Source organism: Bufo bufo, chromosome 8, assembly GCF_905171765.1.
Source record: "Bufo bufo chromosome 8, aBufBuf1.1, whole genome shotgun sequence".
Lineage (NCBI taxonomy): Eukaryota > Metazoa > Chordata > Amphibia > Anura > Bufonidae > Bufo > Bufo bufo.
Genome location: NC_053396.1, coordinates 136,085,808 through 136,103,694, shown reverse-complemented (window position 1 = coordinate 136,103,694; position 17,887 = coordinate 136,085,808). Strand labels below are relative to the sequence as shown.

General features: G+C 41.5%; 1 protein-coding gene across 1 annotated transcript in view; it reads right to left on the bottom strand.

The window, feature by feature from the left end:
• Positions 1-17,887, bottom strand: part of RNF128 (ring finger protein 128) — an 87,607-nt gene that overhangs the window by 16,192 nt on the left and 53,528 nt on the right. The window contains exon 3 of the mRNA XM_040404885.1: positions 1,771-1,842. Within this exon, the coding sequence (XP_040260819.1) occupies positions 1,771-1,842 (72 nt within the window). The remainder of the gene's footprint in view (positions 1-1,770; positions 1,843-17,887) is intronic.

Here is a 17,887-nt window from a genome sequence, read left to right as displayed (position 1 = left end):
AAAGTTTCAGAGATATGGAAATCTCTAAAAGCAACCAAAACATGCCGACAAAAAAATAATAATGACAGTTTACAGGGGTTATCCAAACCCTGAAATGGAGCAGCCTGCCGGAGATGTCTGGATCTGGCACTGCTGGGCGCTACCCAATACCCGACCGCCCCATTCACTATATTGAGGATCGGTGGAGATCTGGCCACAACCCAGCAAACGTGTAGAGATTTGGGCAGATTATTTAGTCCAGCTGATTCTGGGCATATTTTCAGGATTGCAGCTAGATCTCCACCAGTCCCCATTATAGTGAATGGGGCCGGATGGCATGCAGTAGCTTCCCGCAATGCCAAAATGTAGAGTTCCCTGGTGGAACAGCTGGCCAGATCTCAAAGCGCTAGTGTGAAACTAGCCTTAATACATACTTGCCCTTCTGTTGCTCCGCCAATTCTATGATCCGGGCTGGGATCATATGACCGTCCGACTGGCTAGGTGCTCTCCTTCTGACGTTGGGACCGGATGTGCTCCTCTTTCTTCCTGTTCTGCTACATAATGTAGACCTAGCTAAACAGGAAGACAGAGGAGCACATCTGGTCACAACCTAAGAAGAGCCTGCAGCCAGTTGGGATAGATCGCAGAATCAGTGGTGCAATGGAAAGGTAAGTACTGCTCAAAGTGTCTTCTGTCCATAGGTTAGCTGAAACAGACTTTAAAAGGTACAAGCCTGGAGAACTCTTTTATGTCATACAGCACTGTGGCATATGTTGGTGCAATGTACGAAATGAAGCAATGAGGAAAAAAAATAAAAAATAAACATGTTCAGACCCCTTTACATTGCTCAGCAGACAATTGTCATGAAGGAAGCGTTTCTTCCTGTCAAGCTCCTGCTCGTCAGTGAAGACCTCTGCATTTACATGCAGCGATCTCCTCCACAGTTTAGAGAGAAGTGATCGCTAATGCCATCGCCAGTCCGCATACAGAATCATTATTTGCCGGCAGCAGAGTGCCATTTAGACACAGTGATCTGGTGCTGGGAAACAATGATTTAGGTGACCGCACAAGTGATCCTGTAACCCGATGAATGAGCGTTTCACTTGTTCATTAGGTAATCGGTGGCACCTTTACAACGGTAGATAATCGCTAATGAGCTTTGCTACGAATGATTGTTAGGGATTATCTGCCTGATGCTCCGGCAGTGTAAAGGGGCCCTTAGGCAGATGGTAATCTGTCACAGGTCTGTTCATTATGGCGATTTGTGGGGTCTATAAGCAGGAGCCAGACCAAACCAGTAATTAAAGCGGTTCCGTGTTTTTATCTGATATGCAGTATCTAATGGCCAATACAATGCAATGCCGAGGTAACCAGATTCAAATTTTACTGTAGAAAATCCTGGATTCCATGATAACATGCATTACATAGACTAAAACAGAGGTTTTACAGGTTTAGCTAGTCTGACCACAAAAAAAAACAAAAAAACTTGCAATAAATTGCTGTCATAAATCCCCGTTCAGAGCTCTCAGCATGGGTCTCAAAATGCGCACAGTGGACACATTTTATATAGATCTTCATATATAGGTCATGTACCCAGAGCCACATGAAGCAGACACAGAGACCTCATCTCAGAAACAGAACGGCTAAAGCTTTAGTAACAGATAGCAGTGATCCAGTCAAAATGATTTAAATATGCATGGACTACGTGTATATGAATTGTGATATGGGAAGAATAATGGGTTTTTAACATGGCATGCTCTAAAGGTCTACCATCCTTCCAGCCAATATTACCTTATCTCCTTGCTTGATGGTGCGAAGCTGCAGTCGGCCAATTGCTTTCTTTGCTTCGTCTTTTAACTTTTTCTGTAGGAAACAAGCAAATCAGTTAAAAAAGGAGCTAAACATTGTACGCTGAAGACAGTCTGTACGTACAAGATTGCTTTACACCCTTCTAAAAAGTCCTGACATTTTCAAGCAATACACATCAAAACACTATCCCTAGCTACAGAAACCGCTGTAGACATCTGTTTGGCTTCCTTGTGGTGAGCTGAGAGGTGAAGTTAGGCCTCTTTCACAAGACTGCCATTTTTTAACAGCCATTCTAAGAACCATTATCTATGGGGCCATTTCCATGACACATGGCCATTGTCTTTTTGTTTTGTTTTTAAATGCCCAGTAAATAATGGACATCCAAAAATGGGACATGTCCTATTTTTGACCACTAGACAGACCCCATTGAAATCATCGGGCCCCATTTTTAACAGCCGTTTTAGACAGAAGTGCAACCCTCTAATGACCGTTAAAATGGGTATGCTATGAAAAAAAATAATAATCTAACATACTCACCACACCACAAGCACACATGGGAACACTTGCTCCGTACTGCAGGCAGCTGCACATGACACTCTCAGTGTGATCGTGGGACATTGCTAAGCTGGGAGCATCAGGTCCTGCTGCCTCCAGTGTAGAGTAGAGCAAGAGAAAGTGTTCCTGCACTTCACTGTGGGGATTTTTTTTTTTTGGTCAACACTACCAGAGATGGGGAGCCGTTATTTATACTGGGGGCACTATGAGGGGCACATATATATTCAGAGGGCACTGCGTTGTGTGGTCTAAAAAAACAGATAGATGGCCAAAAAAGGAATGCAAAATGGCCATGAAAAATTGACAGTTTATCTGTTTTTAATGGACATTTTTTCCAGTCGTATGAATGAAGCCTTACACAGATTGAAAAGAAGTTACGGTTAAAAAGAAATCTGCAGTAGAAAATATTTTATTCCGTCATGTCTTCAGCATGACGTCCATTGACTGGTGCTCAGATTTTCTTCCATAGGTCAAACACACTGATGCACCAATAACCTTCCTATGAAATGAGGCTCAGTCTGTCTGTACAACTTTCTTGACTAGAATAGGGTGCACATGATTACCAGAAATTGGAGTCACTGGATATGGCATATGCCGGACACCAGTGGCAATATAACCATTGGCTATAATTGGGGTCATTACCGGTACAGTATGGATTCTAGTATCCTGCATTCAGCAGTACAGTGATTCCTCAAGATACAATATTTTCAACATACAATGGTCTTTTCTAACCCATCGTAAGTTGAAACCAGACTCAACATACAATGTCTCAGCCTCAGAGCCATGTAATTAAGGCCACTTCTCTGGTAAAATAGCTAGATTAGTTGCTAGTTAGCAGCTATTCCTGACGTTTATATGTAAGGACTTGATTTATCTGTCCTAGTTATCTGCTTATATTTCTTAAATCTTCATTTTCTCATCTTGGATGACATTTTGGGGCTTTGGAACCGATTACTCAACTTAAAAATGGTTTCAACATACAATGGTCATCCTGAAACCAATTAATATTGTATCTTGAGGGACCACTATTTTTGTCCTTTTTTGCCTGCTGGAAAACTTTGGTGCAGATGTTAACCTAGCCTTACAAGTGAATAGAAAATGTAACTATTAAACTTATCCAACTCACAGGGGGCCAGAGATCAGTGACATGAAGTTATTTAGCACACTTTAGAACTGGTTAGTTGTCCCTCTTCCCACCAGTGACAGTGGGGACAGTCTGGTCACTATACCCACACGGCAGGTGCAAAAAAGACATGGCTACCATTGGTTCTATAAGGTCTATGGACCTATAAAGGTCTACGGCAAGGGTTAATTACTATTAATAGTTAATTCAGTTAAATCAATGTCAATTTATATAATGTCCATCTGTAGACTCTACCAAATGAGGGTCAAGCACCCTGAAACAGATGTCTATGGATGGATATTTGGTTTGGCTATTTTCCCTTGTCATGGTCTACGTTCAAAAAGTCAGACTTTCCCTAGGAGAGCTCTCTTTGCTATATTTTTTTTTTTCATGGAGAATTTCCACTACGTCTCCATACCATGGAACACTGCAAAAAGTCTCCATACTGGTTCTTTTTAAAGGAGAGCCAACACACTGCCAATGTCCCATGTGAACAAACTCTTACACAGCAGTCCTAATACGGTATATAGACAAATACGGTAAATTACTAGCCTCAAACGAGCTTGACCTACCATCAAGTGGGCATTAAGTAGACACTGAAAGCTTCCAAGACATGTTCCAGTTTTTAGATTTTTTTGTGCCACAGTGCCCTCTTAATTCTGAAAGAGAATAGTCCTTCTGTTCCCTATGGTTTGGCAGAAGGCTCCTACCTGATCATTACCATAGGAAAAACAGCTGCATCCTATGTGACTGCCTTCCCCAGGGTCACACACACAGCCCCTGTGGACATCTTTGTTATAAAAGTATAGGGATGAGCGGCATAGGCAATATTAGTTTTCGCAATATTTTGCAAATTTATGGCCTAATGTGCCATAAATATGCAAATTCTAGAATTCGCAATCTCCGGTCATTATTTTCCGGATTGCTAAAATTGGCAATGTAATTTGCGCATATTGCGCGTGCAATACAGGTGTGGCTCACTTTTGATACATTTATCAAGCTGCTATAAGTTTCCTGAGACTGGAGAAAAAATAGTCCCGAAAGTTGCTGCGAACCGAGGAAGAACTCCTGATGGAGTGCTCCAATATATTCGCAATTGCGCAAATCGGCACTAATGATGCACATATTTTTGGCGCAATACATGCAACTTCACATTTTATCAGGTCTGAGTAGATCTTACTAATTGGTGGACTAAGTATTGTTGTGACATCACAGCACTATGTCTGCAGCATGTATGTATGTCTGCAGCATGTATGTATGTCTGCAGCATGTATGTATGTCTGCAGCATGTATGTATGTCTGCAGCATGTATGTATGTATGTATGTCTGCAGCATGTATGTATGTATGTATGTATGTCTGTCTGCAGCATGTATGTATGTATGTATGTCTGTCTGCAGCATGTATGTATGTATGTATGTCTGTCTGCAGCATGTATGTATGTATGTATGTATGTCTGTCTGCAGCATGTATGTATGTATGTATGTATGTCTGCAGCATGTATGTATGTATGTCTGCAGCATGTATGTATGTCTGTCTGCAGCATGTATGTATGTCTGTCTGCAGCATGTATGTATGTCTGTCTGCAGCATGTATGTATGTCTGTCTGCAGCTATGCATGTATGTATGTCTGTCTGCAGCATGTATGTATGTCTGTCTGCAGCATGTATGTATGTATGTCTGTCTGCAGCATGTATGTATGTCTGTCTGCAGCATGTATGTATGTCTGTCTGCAGCATGTATGTATGTCTGTCTGCAGCATGTATGTATGTCTGTCTGCAGCATGTATGTATGTCTGTCTGCAGCATGTATGTATGTCTGTCTGCAGCATGTATGTATGTCTGTCTGCAGCATGTATGTATGTCTGTCTGCAGCATGTATGTATGTCTGTCTGCAGCATGTATGTATGTCTGTCTGCAGCATGTATGTATGTCTGTCTGCAGCATGTATGTATGTCTGTCTGCAGCATGTATGTATGTCTGTCTGCAGCATGTATGTCTGTCTGTCTGCAGCATGTATGTCTGTCTGTCTGCAGCATGTATGTCTGTCTGTCTGCAGCATGTATGTATGTCTGTCTGTCTGCAGCATGTATGTATGTCTGTCTGCAGCATGTATGTATGTCTGTCTGCAGCATGTATGTATGTCTGTCTGCAGCATGTATGTATGTCTGTCTGCAGCATGCATGTCTGTATGTCTGCAGCTATGCATGTCTGTATGTCTGCAGCTATGCATGTCTGTATGTCTGCAGCTATGCATGTCTGTATGTCTGCAGCTATGCATGTCTGTATGTCTGCAGCATGTCTGTAGCATGTCTGTATGTCTGCAGCATGTCTGTAGCATGTCTGTATGTCTGTATGTATGCAGCATGTATGTATGTATGTATGTATGTATGTATGGGCAGCAGAGAAATCTCTCTCTCTTCAGAAAAACAGACAGCAAATGACTTGACTGTCTTTCGTCTTTGGGAAAAATAATTTTTTTTTAAAAAAAAGACACTAATCCCTATCACAGCACAGTATTTCCTATCACACTACCTAATACCCTGCACTGGAACCATCAGCTACACTATATCACTATCTAACCTACACTGACTATCTGTAATATTAATAAATATATATATATATATATATATACACACACACACATACACACACACACACACATACACACTTATACACTAACTATCTAATGTAATTGGATAAGGAATAGGACCCAGGTGAAAGCACAGAGCACAACAATGTCACTGCTGTCGCTCTCAGAACTGCAAAAATACAGCAGAAAATGGCTGCTGGGAGTTCCTTATATAGTAAGAGGTAGGCAATTTTCCTATTGGTTGCTAGGGATGTGGCCAAGCTCTGACCTGTTGCAGGGAGCCAGAAGGTGATGTCGACCTCTATTCCCTTCATTACTTTTTCACAGGACAGAGGATCCCAAAAAGTGCCATTGAAAACACTCAATTTTACAGACAATGCAAGTACAACTATGTATACTGTACTTAGAATTTCTCCCCAGGTATTGCAGAAGTCATTCATACCATTTGCTTCAGCGGCAGAAAACTCAAATATGCAAAGTATGGTAGAAGCGGGTAGATGGGTAAGGCTCGTTCAGGTGAGCACTATCACTTGCTGACACAAGAAAATCATGAGGGCTAAGTAAAGGTAATGTGATGAAGCGATAGAGATCTTTTTCCCAAGGTCTTCTGCCTCCTCATCCATGGCAATATTATTATTATTATTATTATTATGCCACAACTCATGGGTGGTCATCAGTTCCAATCGAAGCGTTGCCTCTCGCCATTTCCCCTCTCAATGCTCCCGTCTCTGTAGGATAGCTCACCCCACGCCGTTTCATGTCCTCAAAGTCGGTTATTCTTGCCATTAAACTTTGCCATTCCTTTATTGTTGGGGATCTATCTTTCACCCATTGTCGCAGAATCATTACCTTAGCCAACAGGAATCCCTTCAGCCAGTAGATCTGTTCATTTTTGGTAGCTCTTTTTTTATACTCAGGGGGGAGAAGTCCTAGCACGACTACTTCGATAGTTAAGGGGGGGCTATTCCCACTTCGTACCGCCATCTCCTGAAATATGCTACCCCAAAAGGTCTTAATAACTGGGCAATCCCACAGCATATGCACAAAACCGGCAGCGACAAAAGAGCATTTCAAGCAACTAAATTCCTGACCCTTATTACTATACATTTTAGATAGGAGACTCGGAGTAACGTATAGACGATGTATTATTTTGAATTGTGTCAACCGGTGTTGTCGTGAAAGGGAGGCCTTCTTGATATTTTGATATATTTCCCGCCATTGTGAAGGGTTACATTCCCCTATATCCGCCTTCCATTTATCTACACTTTTAAATTTAGTAACCGTGCTTAATTCCTCAATAAATCTCCTATATATTAGTGAAATCTTAACTTTATTCCCGACTATATTATAGCAAAGTGATAAAAACCTCTGAATAACTATTGTCAAAGGTATTTTTTTAAGCGTGCATGCTAATGCATGTTGTAATTGATAATATCTATAGTGTTCTAATGCCGTTATTGGTGTATGTTGAAACAGTTCCCCTATTAATTTAATTTTCCCTTTTGTGCATATATGTGAGATTAACGTAATACCTCTTCGAGTCCAATATTCATTTTCATTAAGTGTCGAGAATTCAGTTAACGCCGGGTTATCCCATAACGGGGAAAAATCCAGCACTTGAGGGGCCTGGATAAGCACCTTAAATTTTATTCCAGGTCTTCTGTAGCGCCGCCCCGATGGGGCAGGGAAAATCCACACGCTCGAGAAGCCCAGATTCCAGTATACTGAATATATTATGTGTATGCTGTTGAAGTTGCCCTGAAATATGGGATAATAATACTCCATCCCCAGTATTGATGCACCACTGTAGTTGTGAAGACAGGTAATAAATTTGGAAATGGGGTAGGCCTAGGCCACCATTACCTGCCGCCATTCGCAAATATTGTAACTTAATACGGACCCTTTTTCTGCCCCATATCAGGTCATTTATCAATCGATCAATCAGATTGAAAACACTATCCTCAATCCAGGCAGGGCAGGAACCAACAGTGTACAATATCCAAGGCAACAGCCCGGCCATCAGCATCTTTGAATACACATTGTAAATCTTCTGCATTCATAGCATTAGTCCAGAGTTCCTCTGTACTACAGAAGATTTTTAGATTGTGTATTTGTTAATGAAATGACAAGCATACAACTGTGATATGAATGCAGGACATACATATCCATACACAATACAAATCTACATCTTATAAGACCTCATCCAAAATTGACTTCATAATATATCTTGATTAAGTCAGAAGAATTGATTATTCCAATACAAAGCAGAAAATTCCTTGCATAGATCTTGACTTAAAAGGGGTTGTGCAGGGGTTTTATATTGATGATGTATCTTCAGTATAGGTCATCAATATCAGATCAGCTGGGGCCCAGCACCTCAGCAATCAAATGTTTGAAGAGGCAAAGCTCTATGCGAGCGCTACTTCCGCTTCATTATACTACCCAGCGTCTCTGAAGCAAATGTAATTCACTTGAATGGAGTGAGTACTTGTAATTGTACTACGCCACTGGATTACACCTAGTTTAATGAAGAGGAAGCAGTGCTCAAATGGAGTGCCACCTCCTCTTCCAACAGCTAATTGGTGGGAGTGTGGGTGTTGGACCCCCACTGATCAGGTATTAAAAGGGTTCTCCGGGAATTAGGAAAATGAAAATACCTAAATAATCTAATATATAAAGCTGAGAGTGTATGTATGTGTGTTTGTACAGTCCTGATCAAAAGTTTAAGACCACTTGAAAATGGCAAAAAAAAAATCATATTTAGCATGCTTGGATCTTAACAAGGTTCCAAGTAGAGCTTCAACATGCAACAAGAAGAAATGGGAGTGAGACAAAACATTTGAGCATTCAATTTAATGCAATTAAGCATTCAATTTAACACCCCCAAAACAGAAATCCAACTTCCAAACATGAACTCAGTAATGAGTAGCTCCGCCGTTATTGTTTATCACTTCAAAAATTTGTTTCGGCATGCTTGATACAAGCGTTTCCATGAGGTGAGTGGGAACATTTCTCCAAGTGGTGAAGACGGACGCACGAAGGCCATCTACTGTCTGGAACTGTTGTCCATTTTTGTAAACTTCCCTTGCCATCCATCCCCAAAGGTTCTCAATTGGATTTAGATCAGGGGAACACGCAGGATGGGCCAAAAGAGTGATGTTATTCTCCTGGAAGAAGTCCCTTGTCCTGCGGGCCTTGTGTACTGTAGCGTTGTCATGTTGAAAAACCCAGTCGTTACCACACAGACGAGGGCCCTCAGTCATGAGGAATGCTCTCTGCAACATCTGGACACAGCCAGCGGCCGTTTGACGCCCCTGCACTTCCTGAAGCTCCATTGTTCCACTGAACGAAAAAGCACCCAGACCATTATGGCACCCCCTCCACTGTGGCACGTAGAAAACATCTCAGGTGGGATCTGCTTGTCATGCCAGTAACGTTGGAAACCATCAAGGTTAAATTTTCTCTAATCAGAGAATAAAACTTTCTTCCACCTTTGAATGTCCCATGTTTGGTGCTCTCTTGCAAAGTCCAAACGAGCAGTTCTGTGGCGTTCAAGGAAACGAGGCCTTTGAAGACATTTTTTGTTTTTGAAGCCCTTCAGTCTCAGATACCGTCTGATGGTTATGGGGCTGCAGTCAGGACCAGTAAGGGCCTTAATTTGTGTCGAGGATCGTCCAGTGTCTTGACGGACAGCCAATTGGATCCTCCGGCTCAGTGCTGATGAAATTTTTGTTGGGTCTTCCACTTGACTTTTTTGTTCCATAACCCTCAGGATCATTTAAAAAATTCCAAATGACTGTCTTACTGCGTCCCACCTCAGCAGCGATGGCGTGCTGTGAGAGACCCTGCTTATGCAGTTCAACAACCTGACCACGTTCAAAAAAGGGAGAGTTTTTTTGCCTTTGCCATCACAACGTGGGACTACCTGACAGAAAATGACAATGAATCCACATCTTTGCACATATTTGGCCTTTTAAAAAAAGGCATGTGATCCTAAAATTTGGATCAGCTGAAAAACTGCCTGTTTCAGTTTAATCGTTATTTTCAATTAATTGAATGCTCAAAAAAAATGTGGTGTCGCACTCATTTCTTGTTGTGGCATGTTGAAGCTCTACTTGGAACCTTGTTAAGATCCAACAATGTAAAATATGATTTTTGCCATTTTTCAAACTTTTGATCAGGACTGTATGTCCGCTAAAGGAATCCACACCGTCGCATTTACAATCACGAAACTTGGCACACAAGTACATCAGGTGTCCGGGAAGGTTTTAGACCGGGTCCCCGCTCTCTAGGACGTACCTTTCCTGAAATATATCCCCAAAAAATGCAAATATGGCACATCACATGACCTACATTAGCCAGGTCTTTCTCCTCATATCCCAACTGCCATACACACGGTCACATGTCCCTTATCAGCCAATAGAAGCCCTCAGATCCTTAGTCTCCACATAGTGCAGTGCTGCTGTCTGAGAGTGAGCTGTTCAAAAGGACATCCCTGCATGAGATATTACAAAAAAATGCATTAGCCAATAAGGGTCACTTGACTCTTATCAGCCAATAGAAGCTCGCAGCCCCGGGTCTAAGGTCTCTTTAGATCCTTTGGCTTGGAGACTAGGGTCATTTGAGGGAAGCTTTAGGAGGTGACCCGCTCCCTTTTCCCTGCTTATGGTCTAGTAATTCATAACATTGTAAGGTGGGGAGTTTCCCCCACTCCCTATCGGGACCATATGTCAAACTTGGATGGCCCTCAGATCTCATCCATGCACAGAGCAAGCATCTCACATGCAAGGCAGACAAACCATTTGATCTCAGTCTCCAAGCCAAAGGATATAAAAAGAGACCCGAGACCACACCCAACTCACCACTTTGCTCTAAACCAGCCAGTGAATTAACCCCACGCACAGCAGACAGGGAAGAGAAACAACTAAAAAGGGTAGAGAAAAAAAAAAAATATATATATATATATATATATATATATATATATATATAAAAAAAGGAAAATAATGGCGGCACCGGAAGAATAACACAAGAAGGGTGCTATGTCCAGGGATGTAGTAGCTTACCCCGTCAATGGAAGATGAGAAAACGGACAGCACTCCAGGTAAAAGTAAGTGGTGTTTTATTCACCCATGTGGATGGCAACGTTTCAGCTCATACAAGAGCCTTTGTCAAGCTTGACAAAGGCTCTTGTATGAGCTGAAACGTTGCCATCCACATGGGTGAATAAAACACCACTTACTTTTACCTGGAGTGCTGTCCGTTTTCTCATCTTATATATATATATATATTTTCCCATATATCTTTTATTAGTTATAATAGCTCGTTTTGTCTAGGGAACAATCATTAGCAGAAATAAAATGGCCGACGTACACACAAAACATGCCCTAATCACATAGGACAAGTCAGTTTGGAACCCTGAGCCAAAGAGCTACCTTATCCTCCTCTCCTACCTGTTAGGGATTATAGTCTTCTATACAGATGATAAAATCTTCAGATGAATCTCTGTTAGAATGGAGTTCATGATGAGACATGAAGTATAGAGAGGGTAGGACAGATTGTGGTAATGTGGGGCTGTGGTAATGGAGACAAGTGCTGCTGTTTATTAGCGACATCCCCACCTCCTCTCTGTACTTCATGTCTCCTCATGAACTCCATTCCTACAGATATTCAGTTGATGATCACAAACTGTATTCAGGATCATAATCCCTGACAAGCAGGGGGAGAAGGATGAGGCAGTAACTTGTCCTCCTGTGTGATTAGGACAGGTTTTGTGTGTACTAATAGGACGGCGGCCATTTTATTTACCCCGATTGCTCTTTAGACAAAACGAGCCATTATAATTAATAAAAGGTAATATATATTAACAAAGTAATATTTACATATTTTTATTTTCTTAATTCCTGGAGAACCCCTTTAATATCCTGATTAGTTGCAAGAAAAAGTATGTGAACCCTTTGGAATAATATGGATTTTGGTCTGCTTTGCTGCGTCAGGGCCTGGATGGATTGCTATTATCGAAGGAAAAATGAATTCCCAAGTTTATCAAGACATTTTGCAGGAGAACTTAAGGCCATCTGTCCACCAGCTGAAGCTCAACAGAAGATGGGTGTTGCAACAGGACAACGACCCAAAGCATAGAAGTAAAATAAACAACAGAATGGCTTAAACAGAAGAAAATATGCCTTCTGGAGTGGCCCAGTCAGAGTCCTGACCTCAACCAGATTGAGATGCTGTGGCATGACCTCAAGAAAGCGATTCACACCAGACATCCCAAGAATATTGCTGAACTGAAACAGTTCTGTAAAGAGGAATGGTCAAGAATTACTCCTGACCGTTGTGCACGTCTGATCTGCAACTACAGGAAACGTTTGGTTGAAGTTATTGCTGCCAAAAGGAGGTTCAACCAGTTATTAAATCCAAGTGTTCACATACTTTTTCCACCTGCACTGTGAATGTTTACATGGTGTGTTCAATAAAAACATGGTAACATTTAATTCATTGTGCTTTATTAGTTTAAGCAGACTGTGATTGTCTATTGTTGTGACTTAGATGAAGATCAGATCACATTTTATGACCAATTTGTGCAGAAATCCATATCATTCCAAATGGTTCACATACTTTTTATTGCAACTGTATAGGTCATCAATGTAAAATCCCTTCACAACCCCTTTAAAAAATATAAAGGGGCACATTTTTTTCAGTCCGGTGTTTTAGACGCCGGTCTTAATAAAGCCCTGCACTGGCAGTGGAGCCGCCGAAGTTATGAAGAGATGCAGGCCTCTCCATAACTTCGACGCCTCCACCGCCACTTCTAAATGTAAGACAGCTTCCGAGCGGTCTTCTATTTTGACCTTTATCTACACCTGAAACAGGCGTAGAAAATGGTAAATGAGACGGGCCTGCCGGCACCTCCCTTTTCCTTGCCCACAATTATAAACCTGGCGTGAGTGCGGCGAAGTTGCAGTTACCGGCGCAACTAACCATCGCGCTGCCATTTTCTCCTGAAATAGGCATATTTCAGTATAATAAAATCACTGCCAAAGTCTTGTCTGCAGCCACCACTCTGGGGAGCTTTACAGCTTACTGCATGTTGCTTTATTATTAGATTCAATGAATAGCAATATTTATATTGGCAAATCCATATCATATAACCGATACCCAAATCAAGGATGTAACTAGAGTCATATGGGCCCCAGGACAAAATTTGTAATGCCATGCAATCCGGATCGCCATGAATACTTCTTCCATCCATGACTCATTTGCACTGAATATGCCAGATATCAGACTCCGCACGTTTCCAGCCCTAGCCCACCATTACGCTGCCTCTACACCATCTATAGTCCCCCATATGGTAAATGCCTCCTTTTTTTGCCCCACAGAGTAAGTCGTGTAGCCGACTCGGTTTACCTCCGATTCATAGCGGGGAGGTTTGGTTCATATATGGGTTACCTGGGACTCACAACAAACCAAGGGTCTACTCAATGAAAGTGCACTAATTGTCATTTACACTATTCAGAGAAGATACTTGTGCGAAGGGCTAATATAGGGCTACAATAGCCTGGTGACTCTGTGCAGCTATATACACTTATCCTCTCATCGCTATGAACCTAAACCTATCCTGGTAGACGATCTAAGGGGAAGTAGGTTGGAGTCTGGTAATAGTGTTTGGCGACTCTGCCCACCACGTGCTTGTGTTGAATTTAGCACGATTATATACTACTTTTGGGATAGGGATATATTTATAATTGTACCTTTGGTTTATGCTCTTATTAAATATACTATACTGAAATACGGAAAAAGAATTACTAGTTTCTACAAATCAATTCCAGACAGGACCAGAATTAACCAACTACTGTTTGTGGACAGGTGCATACAACCCAGGTGTAAATATGGATCTGTACAAATGGTCAAATTCCACAAGCGCAGAAGAACGTCCAGAGATAGTCTGTGCCAGTCACTCATATTACAAATCAATCAGTTGTGCTTGTATAGTCTGATATCAGCTGGCCAGCTACCTAACAAAAGCATGACAGATAGTGAGTTTCTTCATCACAGGAGGAGTCAAGCAGTACTTCTAGACAGAGCCGTCTCTGGTCGACACATTAAATATTGCTTTAACAGATATGGTTAAATTACCGGTTAAATTTACCCAGGATTTATCAGTTTAAACAGCACAAGCAAACTGGAAAAACAAATAGGCGTATTAAAAAGTAATAAAGAAATGGGATAGTTATGTATGAAAGTGAATTCTGAATGTCACTTCTCTAATAAAAACACAGGTTTCATTCACATTCTGGATTGTTCCAGAAGTGCCCTGAGCAGTACCACCCTTACAATTGGCAAAATAGCCATACCATACAGTAACTATAAAGTGCCAAACAAAAGGTGCCCATTTAATTGGGTCATACAATGGCAAAATACTTATTCTATACTCCTTAATGACCAGGCCTGAAAAAAAATCTTAATGGCAAGCAAAAAATATTTTTTTTATTTGTGTGTGTGGTTTTGCCTCTTAGCATGCAGGCAGCATTAACTGTTTTATATTTTCATTGACTTAGTGGTCTGAGGCCTGGTTACATATAAATGAAGGTGTAATTTGATTGTTTTTCCCCTGCAGAAAGAGAATGTTATGCTGTTCATGTTTTACACTAAATAACCTGACAATTGAAATCTTCTGGTTATTATGGCTGTGTAGATTCCTAATGTGTATTTTATTTTATTTTTTATAAATATTTAATGTATGCACGATAACATTTTATATTATATCCTATTTTATTTGTGCTTTTTGTACAGATATACACTGCTCAAAAAAATAAAGGGAACACAAAAATAACATCCTAGATCTGAATTAATTAAATATTCTTCTGAAATACTTTGCTCTTTACATAGTTGAATGTGCTGACAACAAAAATCACACAAAAATAAAAAAAATGGAAATCAAATTTTTCAACCCATGGAGGTCTGGATTTGGAGTCACACTCAAAATTAAAGTGGAAAAACACACTACAGGCTGATCCAACTTTGATGTAATGGCCTTAAAACAAGTCAAAATGAGGCTCAGTAGTGTGTGGCCTCCACGTGCCTGTATGACCTCCCTACAACGCCTGTGCATGCTCCTGATGAGGTGGCGGATGGTCTCCTGAGGGATCTCCTCCCAGACCTGGACTAAAGCATCTGCCAACTCCTGGACAGTCTGTGGTGCAACGTGACGTTGATGGATAGAGCGAGACATGATGTCCCAGATGTGCTCAATTGGATTCAGGTCTGGGGAACGGGCGGGCCAGTCCATAGCATCAATGCCTTCGTCTTGCAGGAACTGCTGACACACTCCAGCCACATGAGGTCTAGCATTGTCTTGCATTAGGAGGAACCCAGGGCCAACCGCACCAGCATATGGTCTCACAAGGGGTCTGAGGATCTCATCTCGGTACCTAATGGCAGTCATGCTGGAGGATGTTGCAGGCAGCAGAACGTTCTCCACGGCATCTCAAGACTCTGTCACGTCTGTCACATGTGCTCAGTGTGAACCTGCTTTCATCTGTGAAGAGCACAGGGCGCCAGTGGCGAATTTGCCAATCTTGGTGTTCTCTGGCAAATGCCAAACGTCCTGCACGGTGTTGGGCTGTAAGCACAACCCCCACTTGTGGACGTCGGGCCCTCATAGAGTCTGTTTCTGACCGTTTGAGCAGACACATGCACATTTGTGGCCTGCTGGAGGTCATTTTGCAGGGCTCTGGCAGTGCTCCTCCTGTTCCTCCTTGCACAAAGGCGGAGGTAGCGGTCCTGCTGCTGGGTTGTTGCCCTCCTACGGCCTCCTCCACGTCTCCTGATGTACTGGCCTGTCTCCTGGTAGCGCCTCCATGCTCTGGACACTACGCTGACAGACACAGCAAACCTTCTTGCCACAGCTCGCCTTGATGTGCCATCCTGGATAAGCTGCACTACCTGAGCCACTTGTGTGGGTTGTAGACTCCGTCTCATGCTACCACTAGAGTGAAAGCACCGCCAGCATTCTAAAGTGACCAAAACATCAGCCAGGAAGCATAGGAACTGAGAAGTGGTCTGTGGTCACCACCTGCAGAACCACTCCTTTATTGGGGGTGTCTTGCTAATATCCTATAATTTCCACCTGTTGTCTATCCCATTTGCACAACAGCATGTGAAATTGATTGTCACTCAGTGTTGCTTCCTAAGTGGACAGTTTGATTTCACAGAAGTGTGATTGACTTGGAGTTACATTGTGTTGTTTAAGTGTTCCCTTTATTTTTTTGAGCAGTGTGTGAGATTATATATATATATATATATATATATATATATATATATATATACATACATACATACATACATACACAATGGGATTATGAGATTACTATTTTATTTCACACTTTTAATGTATTAGCATACCCCTGTCACTATGACACAGGCCGCTGTTAGGGCACACTTGGGTTGCCCTAACAGTAGGCTTACTAAACAGTCACCCAGGGGTCCTTTGTAGGTCCTCAGGGCTGACTGCAGATGGCACCCCCGGTCTCCGATCAGGTCACTGGGAAAACTGGTGAGCTGACCTTAGGGGTACTCTCCTTTGATCATGCTGTGGTATGGACCATGGGTAACAACCAAGATTGGTGCTTCCTCCATCCTCTGCTGTGAAGAAGCCTGTGCTAAAGGTGTCCGTGCACATTAGCCTAAAGTGGATCAAAACTGATGATTTCAGCCAAAACGAACATTCATCGTTGAAATTTAACAAACAATATTTTTTGCCAACCAATGACAGATCATTTGCAAAGAAGTCGGCCATGTTTAATAATTTTGTCCGATAGTCTGACAAAAGAATTCTCTTTGAAAGAACGTTCCCAGAAAGATCTTTTGTCATTTTGTCCTAGTATAGCCAGTTTGAGCAACTGTAATGGCCAATATGGGCTAAAACGTGTATAGTCGCATCTGTGAAACAAATAATCACCAGATGTTGCTTGTTTGTTTAGCCAACCAAAATTTGGCACCTTTAAGATCCTATTCATTTTAGATCTTAGAACATTTTCACCTAAAATATAAAAATGGCCAACATTATAATTGCAGCCCGAGACCACATATATATATATAAAAAGGCCCGCCAAAAATTCTGAAAAAGAGGGCCAGCCTGTATTATATATGTGTGTATATTTGCCCAATTTACAAGTCACAACCCTATTGCCACCCATGTTACCAGCAAGGGCTAAAAGGAACATAGTAGATGATTTCAGAAATCCCCTTCCGAGTACCCCTTTTTTTTCAAGTGCAACGCCCTGTTAGAGATCAAGTATTTCTACCCTGATTGTGGGGTGTATATTGTATTCCTGTTCTTTTAATAAATTGCACAATATGAGATTAAAATTATCTTATCTAAAGTATTAGTATTTTGCTGCACTGTACAAAGGTGAGAGTACAGAGGCTTATAAGGAAATCGTAAACATCACGACATAGTACATTGACTTCTTAACCTACATTCCAGTGGTTTCACCAACAATGAATCTTGTGACAGAATAAAAAAAAAAAAAACAATATACAAAATTACGCCTAGGATATCACAATAGTAGCCAAGATTAGATGCACATACAGGTTTCTCAGGTGAATAGATTTTTGGGTGGACACCATTCCTATGTTACTAGCTAGGCAGTCAAATTAAACTAGAAGAGGGTAGAAAAAAAATAAAAAATACTAGTTCCAGCTGTCTTGTCCTGCTCCCATAAATCTTGAAAACTCTAGGTAACCTCTTATTTTCATCCTAGCAGAGGTTTTTTCATATTTTAAGATCAGGCCTCCTCAACATTGAAACTACCTGCATCACATTTTGC